We start from the raw sequence: 19,641 nt of genomic DNA, 5'->3' as shown, positions 1-19,641 counted from the left end.
TAATATCGCACTCAGCATGCGACAAGTGGGTCTTAAGCTCGTGAGTCCTTGGGAAGCGCTGTTTATTATCAATATTTTTGTGTGCAAATTGATCTAAGGCTAGGTGACGTGCTCAAGGCCATAGAGCGCTACGGATCGTCGAACTCGGTACCTTTCAGATACGAAGCAAAGATCATACCGCTGAACCACGATGATACTAAGCTGCTAGAAGCTGTGGACTGTAAAAAAGTAATAAACAAAAGTGAACATAAGAGCTTCAGAGAAGAACAAAATACCAGACACAGAACGTTTCGGGCTTTAAACCCTTTTTCAGCCATCAACAAAAACAGTGAACAATCCATCTAATAATAATAATAATAATAATAATAATAATAATAATAATAATAATAATATAATAATATAATATAATAATAATAATAATAATAATAATAATAATAATAATAATAATAATAATAATAATAATAATAATAATAATAATAATAATAATAATAATAATAATATATAATAATAATAATAATAATAATAATAATAATAATAATAATAATAATAAATATAATAATAATAATAATAATAATAATAATAATAATAATAATAATATAATAATAATAATAATAATAAATAATAATAATAATAATAATAATAATAATAATAATAATAATAATAATAATAATAATAATAATAATAATAATAATAATAACAATAATAATAATAATAATAATAATAATAATAATAATAATAATAATAATAATAATAATAATAATAATAATAATAATAAGCATATTTATATAGCGCCTTTCGTCAAAACCTCAAAGCGCTTTTTAAAAAATTCAAATACAATAAAACCAAAGTATCAAAACAATTAAGAGCATAAAAGGGCATGAATTCATCATCAATATAAATGTCACATACAATACATTTAAAATTCAATCAAGTAAATATTTCCTTAAAAGATATGTTTTCAGGGCTTTGTTGAAAATGACTATTGAGCTCGAGAATCTCACAGATTGAGGGAGATCATTCCAAATCGTCGGTCTGAATTTCATAAGTATGTGCCGAACGCGAGGATCGAACCCACGACCTTCCGATCCGAAAGCGAGACCACATAGCCTCACCTCTCTGATAACTCGCTTAAACTATCGGTCAAGGGTCATTGACCCTAGCCTCAAAACAAAGACGCTAGCCTTATATATAAGCGTGCCACAAACACCCAGACATTCTCTCCAACAAAATATAAGTCAAGAACAGACGAGTTTATCTTGATTCAGTGGTGTGTAATATTATTCATTAATAGGGGGGTGAGTGGATTACATTTAGTTAACTTTACTAAATGTCTTTCTAATCTATAGTCTCTATCAACCGTTTATTCTGCATACTTTTACATTTTTACTCCTATGAGGTTGATATGCATGATATCATTTTGACTTTGCTACATATTTTTGATACCATGGTATAGCTAGTTGTTATCTAGCGCAGACCGGTACTCCTTGAGGCCAGGGTACCTATAAGTTATTTATTCCATGCTATATATGCTCACTGATGACGGAACAAGCTACTGCAGCAATGGCAAGACTAAAAAATAGAATCTGGAAAAGCAACATAAACTTCAAGACAAAGCTTAAACTATTTAGTTCTCTGGTACTGTCTGTACTCCTCTATGGTTGCGAGGCCTGGACCATGAATGCTGACACGGAAATGAAAGTGCGCGTATTCCAACTCAAAGGCTACCGAAAACTACTAAAAATATCATGTTTGGAACATTGGAAAAATGTAGGTGTTCTGGACGTAGTAAAAGAACTGGCAGGAAGGCAAGAACCACTACTTGCAATGGTAAAGAGAAGGAAATTGTCTTGGTTTGGTCACCGCGTAAGACACGGAAGCGTATGCAAGACAATATTGCAGGGCACAGTGGAGGGCTACCGAAAAAGAGGAAGACAGAGTAGAGTGTGGCAGGATAACATTAAAGATTGGACAGGATTGACGTGGAACAGTCTAATGAGGAAGGCCCAAGACCGTAATGGGTGGCGTCGAATCGTGAAGTCTGCATCCCGAGAGTCCCACCGACAACCAACCGGTCATGGGATAGAGTGAGTGAGAGAGTGAATGATATATGGGCGTCAGCAGGCTGGATATATATCATCACACCATTAAACCATTAATGGTAGCATATGTGACTGGTAATCAGAAGGCCTGAGGATCTATCCAAATTCGAGTTAGACTGATTTTTGGATGGTTTTTTTCTTGTATTTTCCTTTCTGGTTTAGTCTGTCACCTTTTATAAAAATGGCGATGTTACAAATTTTCGGACAAAGACAACGCTGTTAACGGCCATGAACTCATTTTACACCTGAGTACGGTAAGAGAATGTGATTAAAGACCCTTTTCCAAGGACTCAACTATGCGCCGAGCGCGAGGCTCGAACTCAGGACCTTCCGATCCGAAAGCGAGTGTCATACCACTAGAGCACATAGCCGCACATACACTCTTCTTCAGATCTCAATCTATTTCTGCAAAGTTCACGTACTTTCCAAGCAAATTCCATCTATTCTAGAAAATTACCTCGAATTTTATTGGCTTAATTTTTCTTTAATTTTACAGTTGTCCGGATGATGATTGCTAATGCCCAGCTTTTCCTACTAGCTATTTTATCATTAGACTATACATCCTACTGAAAAAATTGATATGCCCCTTTCGATTTTATATGTAATCTATTCATTATCAGACTGGTTACTTAAGCACGTCTAAGGAATTTGCAACCGGAAGAGTAGAAGGTGTAACGTCACGTCTTTTTTGCCTGATTAAACAGGGTACGATTTTTAACTACAAGCATATTCCATCTGGTCTTACTCTTTTTTAATTTTACAGTTATCAAGATGTTGGTTGCCAATGCATTGTTTATCCTGCTTGCTATTATATCATTGGATTGTGTGTTGACTTCACTTGTGAACGTTGCATTGAGAAAGCCCAGAATGCAGAAAAATTGGCAAAAAAGTAAGTTGCTGTATCAATCTGATATTGTAAGAAGTATTAGATGATGGTAGTAATCGAATTTTAATTTTTTATCATTTCAAATTACTTGTTTCTTACGACGTGTACCTAAATGCAGGTCTGACATCCGAACCCACTTATGGATATACTTTAGCATTGTTGTAATGGACAATATTTTGCGTCATTTTTTTGAGATTTCCATTACGACAGCGAGTCCATAAGACGTTGGGATATCAGATCTGAAAATAAGTGCACGTCGGTTTCTTACGATTTATATGTATTATATGTACTCCACCTCATTAAACCAGATATTATCTTGGATTGAGGCGTTTGTAGAAAATTGAATTAAAAGTTGACATGACCAGAAATATAAAAGTAAAGTTTTAACATTCCATGCATTTTCCTTAACGCTCTCCTTACCAACTATAGGAAAATCGTCACATTCGTTACGATACAACCAATATATTTTTCTTATTCAAATTATTCTAGTACATCATAAAGTTTAAAGAAAATGAACAGTGTGTTATATAACATGTTTTGATACAGAATCGCAAGAATTTTAAAGCTATAATGTCTGATTGATAAAGAATGTATTTTGCGTTCGTTGGGTGTGAAGTTTTGGGGAAAATCCTGAAAATGGCTGGTAAGGAGAGAGTTAATAAGATATATAAATATGACCCACACTCATATTAATGCAATGAATTCATTTTTTTGCATATCTAAACCAACGCGTTGATCAAATTTATCACATTGCAAAGAACACGAAGCTGAAGAGGCCATTCAAATCTAAAACGTTCTGAAATATGAAAAATGATTATCTTTGTATTTTGTTGTGTTTTGGTGTTGTTGTTGTTGTTGTTGTTCTTGTTCTAGCTGTTGTTATTGGTTTTATTTTCATTTTTATTCTGACTTTTTTGTTTCTTATTTATCTATTTATCTTTTTTTTGTTTACAGAAAGTGTTTTGTTTTGTTTTGTTCTCTGTGATGATTCGGGACTCTCCAGGAGAGTCGGTAGTCGGTAGGGCCAGATAGCCCGAAATGTCAACATAAAGAAAAGACTAGGAGAAAGAGAGACAGAGCGGACTCGTTAATAAGTTCCCTCGGAGAGGAAGCTCATGCCAATGCACTGAGCCTAGCTTGATCAGAGGGAAGAGAAAGAAGGAGAAAGCCCGTGTCCTCATAGCCGTTGATGTTCTGCGCACACCCAACAGTTTTGTTCAGGGCGTCGGATTTAATTTGCCTTTTAGCACTTTTTATTTGCCACCTAGTGCCTTAAAACAGGATAAAATTAAATTCCACAAAAATCGATTAAAATAACGGAAATATAAAAAAAATTTAGACCTTTTTTCAGGAGGTTGGATTAATCAAATGAGTTATCATAAACTTCAAATAACACCACGAGCTTGCGAGTGACTGTCATTGCGCGCTAAGAAAGTAATATACAATAAACTAATTAATGTCTTTATTCCACCCTCTCCTTAAATATTGACGCGTGATAATATCAAGTTTACAATAATAATTTGTGACTTAAGATTGTCAAACGTTAAATTTCACTAAATTAGATATTTTGAAAAACAACGTACATTTATCATTTAAATATTCTTGAAACTGTCAGTTACTCCGAGATGGAGAAATCGGACACGAGTGAGGGGTAGATTAAAACATTTCTTACACTCTTTCATTTTGGAATACGAATTTTGTTAGCAAGCTCGTACAGCGGTTGGGAATAAGTCCGGAATTACAAAAAGCAAGAGTGTATGAACCATATATTATTATTAATCCACCTCTCTCATTGGAAAATCCTATTATGTGTTTTAGTAAATATGCAATCATGCTTTGAAGGCGTAGATTAAAAATGGTATTCAACGACTGCAGAATATTTACGCACATTTTATTTTAGTATGAAATAAGGTGTGAAGGACAGTTGTTGGCAATTAAAAATAATCTTTTAGTGCGCATGAATACAAATCCACCGGTGGGGGTTCTTTAGAATATAATTCAGTTGTACTGATCCCATGAGATGGTATGTGAGTCATTGATAAAGATCTGAACAAGTGTGTATGAAAGGTGCCAGACAAAGCAAGAAAGAAAAGTACAAGAAGAAAATCCCAAAAATTAGTCAACATCGACTGGGGATCGAACCTCAGACCTTCTGATTACCGTTCAGACGTGCTACCATTACCATTAATTGCCCGTCAAAGGCTGACAGTACAAGGGAATGATTCTCGTGGAAACCTATCAATTGTTCAAATTACGAAACATTTCTCTGTCCAGATAATATAATAATAATAATAATAATAATAATAATAATAATAAAATAATAATAATAATAATAATAATAATAATAATAATAATAATAATAATAATAATAATAATAATAATAGTAATAATAATTTACTTTATTCATCCAAAAAAAATATTTTGTACAGACGTATAAAATGCCGACAATGATACATACATAAACATAATATACGTAAATATAATGTGGTAAAGTAAAATTTGGTAATAGGTATATATAGTATAATAATATTGTAGGCTGTAAGAATAATTACATAGTGTAAATTAAGGGACATACCGATTATAAAAGTGTAAAGATATAAATATCTAGAAAAGGTACATTGATGTCAACATATAAGAAAAAAAATCAGTAAAAAGCTAAGAATTAGTTACAGTGTAATACTATTGTAAATTGACTGAGAAAAATTACATAGAATAAATTACATGGCACGTAATGTAGAATAAAAAGGTCAATAGAAAAGTTGTAGTAAGCGATTTTATAAATTGATGTTTAAAAAATGGTGGGTATGGAGTAATTTTAAAGAACAAGTTTCAAAGTTAAAACAGACGTAGACTAGAATTTATAAATTATTTTCCTTATTAAAAATTCTGCAACTGTAAGGTAAAAAGGACCGGAGGTGTCTTTCACTTTTTGTTCGTATAGACAGCAATCGGTCAGTTCTGTTCGACTTAGTGATCTGAAGATTTAAAGGGTGAGGTGGATTATCTAAAATATTACTAATTTTTCTTAAGCAGTGTTCTGAATATAAATCATTAAAAGACATGGATCCTGTAGTAAATTTACTAGCTCTTTTAATAATCCTGTCAAAGTTAGCTTTTGCTGAGCTAAGACAATCCCCCCCCCCCCCCCCAGGTAGTAATATAAAAAGCCAAAACACTTTCTATTACAGATCTATAAAATAGCGTACAAAGTGTTTTGTCAATGTTAAGTTGGGACAATTTCCGTAAAAAGTACATTCTTTGATTAATTTTACTATTGATATAACTGGAATGTACGTCCCACCGTATTTTGTTGTCCATGGTGACTCCTAGATATTTGTATTCTACTACCTGTTCTAATTTTTCATTTTTAATAGTAATATGGTCTTTTGTATTATTATCTTTTCTAAAGTCTATGATTAATTCTTTGGTCTTAGTAACATTCAATTCAAGGTGGTTATTGTCGCAGAAGGAATCAAATTTCTTTCTTTCTTTCTTATAATTTATTTCGTTATTATTAGTAATTAGTCCTTGTAGAGTTGTATCGTCATCAAATTTTAAAAGGGGTATGTTTAAATCTGTGCTTTTACAGTCGTTTGTATAAAGTATAAAGAGCATGGGAGAGATTACACAGCCCTGCGAGCACCAATATTAATAGTTATGTTATTGGAGACATTTCCTTTTACTTGTATATATTGTGTTCTATTTGTAAGGAAGTCTAGCACCCAGGAGATGATATAATGATTAATTTTAAAAGTAGAAAGTTTATGAGCAAGGAGGTGGGGCTGAATTGTATTAAATGCGGATGAAAAATCAACAAAAAGAATTCTGCAGTAGCTTTTAGGCGTGTCTACATGTTTGTAGATATTATTTGTAAAAACTAGGATGGCATCTTCTACACTGCGTTTACTTTGGTAGGCAAATTGATAAGGGTACAAAAGAGGTCTAACATGGTTATTAATTCGTAACAAAATAAGTTTTTCGAAACATTTCATGACAATTGATGTCAGAGCAACAGGTCTCAGATCATTCATTGATTTTACTTTATCTTTTTTGGGGACAGGAATTATTTCTGAAGTTTTCCAAATACTAGGGATGGAAGAGCATGAAAAAGACATATTAAAAATATAAGTATAAATATAGCATAAATGTTCCGCACAGGTTTTCAAAATTCTTCCTTTTATACCATCCGGTCAGCCGCTTTCCTTTCATTCAGTCTAGAAAACATATATTTTATCTCACATTCACTTAATTCATTCTCGCATTCATCATTCATACGCTCTATCAGTAATTTTTTAGTCTGTTCAATTTCGTATTCATTATTGATAGAATCAAAATGGGCATAAAATTTGTTCAGATCATTTAAATCGATATTGTCGGGTATTTTAGATTTGCTTTCATTGTAATTGATAAATGTTTTCATGCCTTTCCAAGTTGTTTTAATGTCGCCTGATTGGAAACTTCTCTCTACTGTTGTTTTGTAACGTTCGTTACATTTAATAAATTCTTCTTTAATTTCTCTTTGTTTCGTCTTTAGTTCATCTTTGGTACCATTTATAAATATATGCTTTTTCTCATTTAAAAGGGATTTCAGTTTTCTTGATCTCTCTCTCTCTCTCTCTCTCTCTCTCTCTCTCTCTCTCTCTCTCTCTCTCTCTCTTTCTCTCTCTCTTTATATATATATATATATATCTTTCTCTCATTATATATTATATATATGTATATATATATTATATATATATATATATATATATTATATATATATCTTTCTCTCTCTCTTCTCTCTTTCTCTCTCTACTTTCTTCTCTTTCCTCTCTCTCTCTCTCTCTCTCTCTCTCTCTCTCTCTCTCTCTCTCTCTCTCTCTCTTTCTTTCTTTCTCTCTTGTGAAACAAATTACTTTGTATGCATTTTGTATATTGTTCTTTTTTTTTAATTACGAAAATTACATGCAGATGATTTGCGAGTATAATACACATCAAAAGTGTTTGCTTTGGATATTAAAGCATAAAAAGAATTATAGATGATACATACTGATCCAGTTGGAAATATTTCATTTTTAATTCATTAAAGAGATCGCATGGCAGAGTTCGCCATTAGAATACGCATCTTTAACACAAACCTGTAAGCTGTGTTTTATGGCTCTGAAAAAGAAAATGACCAAGATGCTAAAGCAAAACATACAAGCCGTCCTCATTTCCTATCAGAGGGAAATTCTAAGAATTATGTATTCAGAAAGAATTAGCAAGGAGGAGTTATGTCATGATGCAAATCAGGAGCTTTTTTCATCTTTGATTTATAGAAATCAGAAAGACATTACGTCATGTATTCGAGCAGACTGTGACCGGAGGATCTAATGAGAAAGAGAAACTAATGTACTGAGCGTTAACTGAAGGAAATCTAGAGACATAGAAAGAACACATATGGTCTTGTGGTATGACACTCGCTTTCGGATCGGAAGGTCCTGGGTTCGAGCCTCGCTCGGCCCATAGATGAGTCCTTGAAAAGACTCTTTACTCATATTTTCTCACCGTACCTAGGTGTAAAATGAGTACCTGACTGTTAGCAGCGTTGTCTCTGTCCCAAAAAATTGTAATGTCGCCTGACAGGCGTCATGTCTCGTCATACATGTTATGTGTTGCTGTTTGCCAGGGACCCTTTGTAAAGCACTTTGAGCACATTTCGTGAATATTGCGCTATATAAAAGCTCATTTTTAAAAAATAATTTAATGAACTAGAGAGGATGGCCAAGGAATGAATTTGATGAATTACTTTTTTTACCAGGGCAATCCGCATGGCTTGTGCGATGACGCTTCCATTCAAGCGTGTTCCTCCCCATTTTGAGTCCCTCTATAAGGCCGGTGCAAGTTGAGAAAAGCGCTTTACTCACATTCTTTACCATAAAGTGATGTAAAATTATGAGGACATAGTCGTTAACAACGCCTATTCTGGCGAGAAAAATGCAATACATAATGTCTCATCCTACATATTCATTTTGGATATTGGATTTAGACTGTTGGTAAAGCAACTGTAACAGATTTAATCGATTTTGCGCCAATTGAATGCCTACGCTTGATGGGGTTTTTTTTTTGTTTTTTTTTTGGGGGGGGGGTTGGACTTTTTTGTTTTTGTTTTTGTTTTTATTTTGTGAAATTACAGAATTTTTGAGGTTAGACGATGGATACGGCGACATCTGATCCTATTAATCGTATCATACTCATTCCGGACAGTTTTTAATCAAAGAACATATTAACATTTTACACCTGAAATTGTCCATTAACCGTCTTTTCGCCGGTTTCAGTTATCCTTACGTTATTTTCTACGTTATTTTCTTTCTCCTTTTTCACCTTTTTCAAGTCATTTTGTCACACCATACAGTTATTCTTTGCGTCATTTTCCACGTTTCTATTGCCATTATTGAGCATTACGACATGTAAGTGCGATACTAATTTTGTTCCTCTCACCACTTACAATGTCAAGAATTACAAACTATTGTGTTCGACTATTTCTCTCTACATTCTTTTTTATTTATCCACAGACTCATGGAAGGCAGTTGATGGTAATACCGACGGGAGATTTAGAGGGAATTCATGTACACGTACACGTCCAGGTCAGAAAATTAACTGGTGGGTCGTCGATCTTCTCCAAAACTACAAAATTTATACTATTCAAATCACTAACAGAAATGAATATCATAAAAGATTACAGAATTTTTATGTATACGTCACAACATCAAACCCTGTGCCAATTCTGAAGAAAGAAACGTCGTTTCCGGGTGAATTGTGTTTGTATCACCGGAAAGTTTTACCAAGATTCTCTCCTCAAGAATTGAATTGCACCTCCACTAAAACACTGATCGGTCGATATGTCTATGTGTGGAAAGAGGGTTATGATACATTGGCACTTTGTGAATTTGAAGTGATGGTATCTGACTCTCCAAAAAGAACATTTGCTTTAAGTAGTCTTGTCCACTCCGGCGAAAAAAGTTCTTTAGATCCCATTTACAGAGAAGTTAAAGAATCAATGCTCGATTCGCATTGTTTGCTGATCTGCATGTTTGTGTCGAAGCCTCAGAATGAAGCAACGCATTTCCAATTTAATAAATATTCAGGGGAATGTGAGTGTCTTCAATTTAGCAAATTTATGAAGGCTAATTTCAGTCTGTCGTCAGATAGAGAATTCGATATCTATGAAATTACAGACTCTTTGAGGTTAGACAATGGATACGGCGACATCTGATCCTATTAATCGTATCATACTCATTCCGGACAGTTAAATATGTTAGAGTTTTCATTTCTTCTTTATAAAACTGACCAACTTTTGTCAAACTTAGTATTACCGTTGATGTGCACATACAGACTAAAGAGTCCTGCCTCCTAGGTGATAGCCTTTAAAACGTATAGGGAATGAGATAAGCGGAAGAGTAGCGTCCCTTAATTGGACGTCACCGTTGGAGAAGTTATTTGTAAACAAACCAACTACAAGCCAAGCGCTCCAAATACAAAATTTATTATTCATATTTCTGTACAAAAATGCATATCATAATCAACGTTATGCATTTTTGTACAGAAATATGAATAATTAATTTTGTATTTGGAGCGCTTTGCGGCTTGTAGCTGGTTTGTTTACAAATAACTTCTCCACCGGTTTCGTCGAATCAAGGGACGCTACTCTTCCACTAATCTCATTCCATATTGCTAACAACAGCATAAAATATGTATTTAATGAATGCTTAGAATAGCAACGTTGTCACTGCATTTATTTATTTAATAACATCAATCTTTTGCGAGTTGTCAACAAACAGCAAGTCTATGAATGCCATCGACGAATCTTATTGTGTTTTCCCTTTTTATACCTTTTACACCAGCTGCGTAGTCTTTATATATGACACTCTAAATTTTACTTGAACTAAGTTTCCAAAAAGTCCATTAAAAGGTCCTTGTCTTGATATTAACAAGGACTGAAAGGATACTGAATGAAAGATGAAAGAAAAAAAATGCTATTATAGAATCGAGCACAGGACCCTCCAGGTAAGGTACAATCGTTAAAGTGGGTGAGGGACTGTATACAACACCTCCAAAGAAGTTTTTTTCCACAATGCTAATGATATCTTTCCTCATTTCCTATTCTCAAAACTTCTTGGAGTCTTAAGGAAATCAATAAACAACGCTGCCTTATATAAAAACGATAAAAGTCAGGTGGAGCATGTTTTGGATTCTCTAAAACTTTAGAAATCTCTTAGAATTGAAGTCTCCTTATGGCATCTTTAGTCTTCTAGCAGTAGTAAAATGAAAGACAAAATTGATTTTGAAGTGTGTCGTTGCTTAACTCAGTTTTTTATTCGAACTCAACCGCAAGATATATACAAGTTTGTAGCTTTCCTTATAGGCATCTGGCAATTCTTAGAAGATTTAAGAATAGTGAAAGTAAATATGGGCTTTGAACTTGAAAACTGCAAATTCACAAGCTTGCTGTTTTGTGCTATGTATATTCATTGCGAAAAACTGTTAGAAATTGGTTACAAAATATTTTATAAGCTTTTCATAAGTTGTACGTCTATCAATAGCTTGACGTTTATTTGCCTTCAACTACTTCCCTACTTCCGGTGAACTTTGACGTAGATTTTCAGTTCTGGTATCCTATTCTTACTACCCAGCCCTCTGGTCAATACCCTTATTGTATGTAGTAATTTAGTAATCATCACAGTAAGTGTGTGCTGTAATTTCTAGTATAGAAAGTTTTGATGTTTTAAAAAAGGAAGCAAAATAATGAAATCTAAGAAGTGGGATGGTGGAACAAAATATTTTCTTTGGGCTGGTCAGGGGGGGGGGGGTTAGTGGATGAGAAACTATAGAAAGTATTGAACTATGACAAGAGGGAAAGAAAGGGAATTGTCACTAGTTTTATGACATAAAGATAAAAAGAAAGTTCCAACCACAATCGGATTAATAATATTACAAACGGTCCCCATAAAAGTATAGCTTTAAATTACTAAATACGTCTGCTGATTTAATTAAATTATTACTTTATTTGAAGAATAAGAAAATGTCAAAATAAAACAAGGGTTTGACAATAAGGCATACCTATTTGGAAAGACACCACAATACACACAAACAAATAATGTCGTTCTGTTGTCTCATGTTTGCTCTTCTGTTTTCTTGTAGCGCCATTGGTCTAACTTCTCGTAACGAAGTTGTGTAGTAGGAGTTCTTCTTCACTCTTGACCGATCACGACCCAGCAAAGATTGAAAACAACCGAGCTTCTCAAACGTGCTTCACACACAAGACTTATCACTATCTTTATTTGTCTGGATAGGGATTTGACCGAACAAGTTTCAAGGCACCCAAATAGTGTCATTCTTTTATCGAGATGTGATATTACGACATATGTCTCTTTTTAGTTTAGCATCGAACAGGGCAATAGAACTTGCGACAGTTTTGGCCATCTCAGTGTTAAACTTTATAGTGGCTCATACGCATAGGAAGAGATCGGTCGTTTCTGTTCTGCACTTTTAACGGTCACTCTTAGATGGAACTGATATTACATAGATCGGCCTCTTCTATGCTATGACCTTTTACTTCGTTTTGCGGACTTAAACAGTACAGTGAACTGCACTTTGCCTTGCTATTTTCCGGCCCCGAACGTTTCTCACACAACCAACCCTGCATTGTGTGGTCAAGAATAGCAAGTTACAATTTGCGGCCTGCCATGGGTTTATATATCATGGTGAGTAATATTCATTGGGCGACCCAGAGGGGTTGTCAACACAAGATATCCTAACAACAGGTTTGAAAATAAACAACTCATGGTCATCTTAAGCTAGTTTTCCATTGAGGCTTAAGCTCGTTCTACAGTAACGTGACACCCCCCACCCACGTTTAAAATTTACTTTTTGTATTACACAATATGAATATTTTTTTTCAAACGGAAAATGAGTAAGGACATTAAGAGAAATCTTTATGAAATGTAATTATGAAATAAATAAGATTGAATGTCGATATCTCTTAATTTAAGTGGGTCACCATACCCTTAGATATTAAGTTATTTTTCACTTAAATACTTAATAATACGCCAACAAAATTTAGAACAAATGTATATACAATTCATTCATTATAATATATGCAATCATGGGAACATTAAAAAATGAAATCGTTACGTCTGACGGACATAGATAATATATTTCATGTGATAAGAAGTATGTAACAATAAGGATAGTGATATTATTTGACTGAAATTCATGAAATACCATCATCATCTACACACTACAAAATTATGCATTGCACCACCCATTACGCAATCTGAATGGATGTTATCGCATACAGGAATTTAAGATATTGAAAATGAGTAATTTTGAAGAAATAAACTCAACCGGAAAACTCTACTGTTGTTCTTTTTGTTGTTTTTAATGTATGTGAGTGGTTTGATGTCCGTTTCAAGATCAGAAAATGATGGCTACGTAATGATTTAAGACCTACAATAAATCCCAACCATTCGCGTTCTATCACTGAATATCGTGTTTCACTCTATAAAAGCTTCTTGCTTGAATACTGGAATGGCCTTGGTATACCGTCATGTTCTTGTAATAAAAAACTGTAATTCCGTTGCAAGATGCATCTGTTCTAACACAGAACTTTTATATTGGTTCAGAACATAGAGCTGATTTAAGTTTGTTGAACTTAACTTAATGCCGTGTTCAACAATTGAAGAATGCCTTGGTATATCTGTTAGTACCACTTGGTGTTTTCCAATTCGTGTCTTGTTTATGTGACGCGTCCAACTTTTAGTTAATGCTTACGTCATCAATTGATTTATTTTCCCTATATAACGTGATAGGGGGATGATGAAGCTCTCCTTTATCTTCTTCGGATTCAATTATTAGGCCGACTTCGCGTTTTCACTTTGAACATTATTGAAAACCGACGCGGGTTTACGTTCAACATATTGTTTGAGCATGTTGATGTGAAAAGGATTTTGTTTTGCCCCCCATTTTTATCTCATAGTTCACTCCTGATCTAACTGTGGCTACTTTGTATGGCCCTTTCCACTGAAGTTTCTTAGTGAATCGGGCAAAAGTACTAGTACCTGATCTCTTATGTTGAATTTTCTAGCATTGCTTTTTCTGTCTACTTAACGTTTGTATCAACTCGATGTAATTCCTGGGACATTTCTCTGTAAGCATATTGCCTTGCTGGTAAATATATGACCTGGTCATCTGTTTTTTTCTGTTGAACCTTTTCTTAACTTTTTCTTCAGAGTGTCATCAAATGTCTCACTACGGTCAATTGCTTGGGAGTGGTAGGGAGTTTGTAAACGAGTGTTGAATTCCCGTGAGTTTCGTGGTTTCATGCATCATATCATATGATGCAAACTGAGGTCTATTGTTCGAAGGCATTTCATTTGGTACGTCTATTCTAAGCAAACATTGTCATCAATGCTTCGGTTTTGTGATCCGATGTGGTTGATTACAGTGTTATCGCTTCTGGTCGTCTGGCTGCATGTTCGTATGTGTGTATGGATTCTATCTGATATCTTTAAAGGGCCTATAATATCAATTGCAACCTTTTGAAAAAAAAACTTTTTTCAATAACTGGAGTTGTCTCTAGTGTAATATTGGTACCTTCCCTTCTGCAACTCTCGTTTGGAATACGTCACACAATTTTACATATTTTCGAATGTCTTCGGTAATCTTAGGCCATGTGATATTCTCAAATATTCGCTTCAATGTGCAAGAGCTCCCAAGATGTCAAGAAGTTTTTGAATCGTGCGTTATTCCGTATTTTGTTTCAAAGGTTTCCACTTTACCACTGAATGTGATGCACTGTACGGTTTTCCTCTTCATTAATCAAAGGTTCTTTTATTCCTTCTGTACTGCATCCTGTATCTCTAAAGATTTTGCGATTAGTTCTATTAGCTTCGCCATCACAAAAAAAATTGATTCTGACTTCTGAGTCTTTGTTTAAAAGAAAGATTTACTGATTCTTTTGGGTATCCCACAATTTTGTAGCATTTTCTGCCTTCCATCCAAAAATATTGCCATTTGGTTATAGATTTTCTCTTCTAAATAAATATATATATATATATATATATGTGTGTGTGTGTGTGTGTGTGTGTGTGTGTGTGTGTGTGTGTGTACTACTGTCCGTGATATTTTATGTTTTGTTTTGATAGGATCGGCTTTGATCTCTATTCGATTGCTTGTTCCACCGTTTAATATTGCAGTCATCTTATTTCACTTGCGTGCTCAGAGTATCGATCGGCTCGTTCGGTTGGAAAATTCAATTATAGGTGTTCATGGACCCTGAGCAGCAGCTGCGTAGTATGGCTCCTTCAATGTGCTACCAAGAAGTGTCGAGAGACATGCAATACGGTTTGAAAGTATCTATACTCAAAAAATAAGACCACTGCTTACAATATAAGAGTATACATTATGAAGATGAATATTGTATTTTTATAAAAGCTTGAGTGAATTAAAAATTTAATAAACAATTAAATTAATTATGATCCTATAGAATCACTCCAAGAAGGAAGCATTTATTTTATACAGACGTGTCATATACAAATACAAACACACACACACACACACACACACACACACACACACACATATATATATATATATATATATATATATATATATATATAATTATTAGCATTATAGCAAGAAGAAGAAGAAGAAGAAGAAGAAGAAGAAGAAGAAGAAGAAGAAGAAGAAGAAGAAGAAGAAGAAGAAGAAGAAGAAGAAGAAGAAGAAATTTCGGAAATTCTACAACAGACGTGGCAAAGACAAGAGATGGATTAAAATATGACTATCAAAAATACACCGATATCAGCATTGCATAACCAATAAATACCTCAAAATTTATTAAATAAGAATGAATCCGCAACATGCAATATAGGGAATATTATATATATATATAGATAATATTATGTAGGCTTTATAGAATAAAAATAAATTTGATTCTTGATGTACGATTGTATTTATTATCACAATCTAAAATATTTCACTCCAGATGTTGAGAAACTAAAAATGGTGTTGAATTAGATCAGTTAGTGAGTAGGTATGCATAATCTTTACGTTAAAATTAGATATAATAATGTAAATACAATAATAGTGAAAGAAATAGTCCAATAGAGGATCATGATTCTTGCATATTGAACAATCTGATGGTTGCCGGGAGAAAAGAACGTTTATGTCTTTCGCTTTTTTGGTTTTGATCGAGAGAACCCTGTCACTTTCAATAGATGCTGTGATGTTTTTATTGGGAGAATGTTTTAACAATTTTTATTTTTGTAAGTGTTTCGGAGACCAACTTTCAACTAAAATGACAAAATTGGTTATCTTATTTGTATATTTTGTTACTGTTTTAATAGTTCGATTTATGAGAGTTTTATCAGCCATCCTAATGTTTTCCCCAAGACAGATATACAAAAAGACAACACACTTTCAATGATGATCTATAAAACAATGTGCATAGGATAGTATCGATTTTAAAACTATCAAGTTTAGAGAGAATATGTATTGAGAAACAAAAAAGATACAGTAATTTTTCAAAACAGTGTTCAGAAATTCAGTATCAGAGAAAAATGACGCAACATTGAAGAGAGTAAAATGGCAATGATCTTATCTTTCATCGCCATATTTACCAAACAATAATTATGTCGCCAATATCAAAATTTTTAGACTGCGTTAGAAAATTATATATTACTCAAAACCGCTCATCCAACTCAATTATTTGATATTTTGCAATTCTATGAACACAAATAGTTTTATTAGTATTGAAATTTTAGAAAATATATCTTTATAAGCGGCTCGGTTTTCACTATGACCACCTGATATATATTATAAACATTTTTGACACACTAAATTGATCAGATTCGAAGAGTTCATTAATAATTTAATTAATTAATTAATTAATTAATTAATATTTTTCACAGTAAGGTGATAAAAATAGAAACTAATGTTGTTATTTTTTGCTATTGAATAGACTGCTGATGAAAGTAAGGAAGACTTGCGGTGTCTTACAGTTTTTGATAGGCGAAAAACAGGCTCCATTTATAAAGAACACCGTCATTGACAATGTAAGTGAATAATACGATATACGATTTTTTACTGAAAACGGAAATTCTAATGACCAGAGACCTTATTCTCATATCTAAGAAAATTAAAGAAAATAAGATTATGTAGATCCATGGCTTGCCTTTGAAATCGATTTTCAAATGTGAATTATTTGGGCCCTAATTAAGACAATTTCCAAATTCAACTGCATTTTTAGAAATAGGGTTTGAATATTTCTAAATTCCGGTTGGTTTTGCCAGATCACATCACAAAGGGTGAATTGAATAGAAATAACACGAAAAATTGTTTCGTTTCTCATTTTTTTTTTGCACACTACATCATCAATCACTATTATTTATCAGAATTGTATTTCTATTGGAAGACAGGGAGTGTTACGATATAGAACATTGGGTGCGCGCGGTGTACAAGAGCTCAAAATTTTAAACGCAGGAGCTCAAGAATCTTATCATTACGCTCATCCCCCCGCCCTCACCGATATCACTTCTTATCAAAATTTGTTTTGTTTGTTGTTGTTTTTTCACAACGATTGGTTTTGGAACTTTAATGATTTCACATTAAGAAATATCATTGTGGTCAGGAATCAATACGTATCAAAAACTAGTTTTTTAGTAAACTGGAGAAAAAAATCTTGAACTGTTACAACTTATCTATTCTTTAATAAGTACAGGGTTGGGCATCATTATTGTTCCTTACTGCCAATGTTAAATGGAGACGCTATTGCACTATAGTAAAATCGGGTTATCATCCAACGTCTCAAAACAGTTGTTGTGTCGCAATGAAGCAGGTAGGAGAAAAATATAATACAGTCGGTCACAAAATAACTATATAAGACACTGAACTTGATTGACAAGAATATGAAGATTAAAGTTAATGTCTATCCGTTATCTCGGAAAATAAATGGCATTTCTTACATTGCAATAAACTAAAAGTTTGTACCTCTTGTCAATGTAATTCTAAATTTATTTTTCAGTGTTCTTAAAAATATATCCCGACGTAATACCGTTGGGTCTTGTTTCAACGCAGAACAAAGTATTCAAAATGAATACTATAATGCTGAAAGCCAGTGAAAATAACTCGTGCTCACATAGGAGTTACTTGATGACTCTAGGTTGAATCAAAATATTTACTGTGTATGTTTATATGTTTACTTGTGCCTGTACATGTATATATATATATATATATATATATATATATATATATATATATATATATATATATATATATATCACTGCGCGGCGATGGGGGGCTCGAACCCGCGACCTAACTGGTACAACAACTCCGCCTGACCGAGATCCTGGCTGTACCGTATGAGCTATCCACAATCCCAAAAAAGGTCGCTTCATATTCTAGTCTATCGACAGCCACTTCTCCACGACTTTATGAGGTCACGGATTCAACAAACACAAATGCCGCGAAGTTATTTGGCCAGCATTTATGCTAAATAGCCAATATTATCTTCTTAAAGCTGCTCATAAGAGATATGTCAATTTAGTGATTTTTGAGATATCAATGAAATTCATTTGTAGTAATTTGCATATTGATAATTTAATTCACATCATTAAAAATTGATTGAAACAAGCATAATTGTAAATTAAAAATGATGGTCTCCATACATGCCAAATGTTGTTGTCCGGGCATTCAAATCTTAAAAGTTATGACTTTTTTAAATTGTAAAATTCTTATTTTGCATGTCTTGGTGAGAACCTCATTTTCTCTCCCACAGTATTCCATGTTAAGAATTATGTCCAAATATCAGGAAAGGAATAAAATATAAACCATCAGACGAAAATATTATTAATCATTTTTAAAGCACTTAAATGATTCAAATAAATAATTTGAACGCCAACTTTTTAATGGGTTTATGACTGTTTTTTATACTTTAATCCCTTACGATTCATGTCAAAATTTGAATATTTTATGAATGTTAGGCATTATTGTTTGAAGATATATATACTGCGTTTGTGTGGTTGTCTCAAGAAATTCCATTGTTTATAGTGTCATATAGGTCTCAATATTTCATTGTGTTTCATTGATTGTATCTGTATTGATTGGCCTGATGTGCTAGATTGTTTTATGAACTTTACTGACGGCTCCATTAGGGGCATTCAAATCAATCTCAATACGCTTCAACAGTCGTAACGTCACTTCCCTCGTACTGACGCATGGTAACTTAGTAACGGGCTCTAAACTATCGGAACAATGACGAACGCCCTTACGAAATATGTCTCCGACGAGCATAAAAGCGTATCCAGAGGGTAAAAATCATTATAAATCTGATCCTGTTTTGACTTTTACACATTCTGATCACATGACATATGAAAAGTTCTAGCCACCGTGAAGAATAAAAAGTACAGATTTTCTTTGTTTAGAACCACAATGGCCTCTGTTGCTGGGCGACATGACATCAGCCTATGGAATCCAATTACTGGTATTCTTCCATGTTGAATAAGTCATATAATGTATGTTCAAGTTCTCCTTTTTTGCACAAGTGAATGTGTAACTTTTTACAGACCGATGCCTCCCGATAACTATGGACGTAATTTCCCATAAATTAAATGACCTTGCTGTGTAATGCCTGTGGTG

General features: G+C 33.5%; 1 protein-coding gene across 3 annotated transcripts; it reads left to right on the top strand.

The window, feature by feature from the left end:
- Positions 1-887: 887 nt before the first annotated feature.
- LOC144957163 (uncharacterized) lies at positions 888-13,360 on the top strand. Of its 3 annotated transcripts, none has more exons than XM_078888182.1 (3): positions 888-1,267; positions 2,863-2,988; positions 9,519-13,360. In XM_078888182.1, the coding sequence occupies exons 2-3, from the start codon at positions 2,871-2,873 to the stop codon at positions 10,217-10,219; spliced, it is 819 nt and encodes a 272-aa protein (XP_078744308.1). In that variant the 5' UTR covers positions 888-1,267; positions 2,863-2,870; the 3' UTR covers positions 10,220-13,360. The 3 variants fall into 3 exon arrangements, with proteins under 3 accessions (XP_078744308.1, XP_078744306.1, XP_078744307.1); XM_078888180.1 differs by having other exon boundaries at positions 888-1,295; XM_078888181.1 differs by lacking the exon at positions 888-1,267 and adding an exon at positions 1,801-2,353.
- Positions 13,361-19,641: the final 6,281 nt, after the last annotated feature.

Source organism: Berghia stephanieae, chromosome 11 (assembly GCF_034508935.2).
Source record: "Berghia stephanieae isolate SIO BIC M18660-M18661 chromosome 11, UCSD_Bste_1.3, whole genome shotgun sequence".
NCBI lineage: Eukaryota > Metazoa > Mollusca > Gastropoda > Nudibranchia > Aeolidiidae > Berghia > Berghia stephanieae.
The sequence above is the reverse complement of the archived record's forward strand: the minus strand, read 5'-3'. Positions and strand labels throughout refer to the sequence as shown.

What these genes read in the sequence shown, in the direction of transcription:
- LOC144957163 (XM_078888182.1), top strand. Translation starts at nt 2,871, where the DNA reads ATGTTGGTTGCCAATGCATTGTTTATCCTGCTTGCTATTATATCATTG. An exon ending in GCAGAAAAATTGGCAAAAAA is followed by an intron (nt 2,989 to 9,518) that starts GTAAGTTGCTGT and finishes ATTTATCCACAG; the next exon opens with ACTCATGGAAGGCAGTTGAT.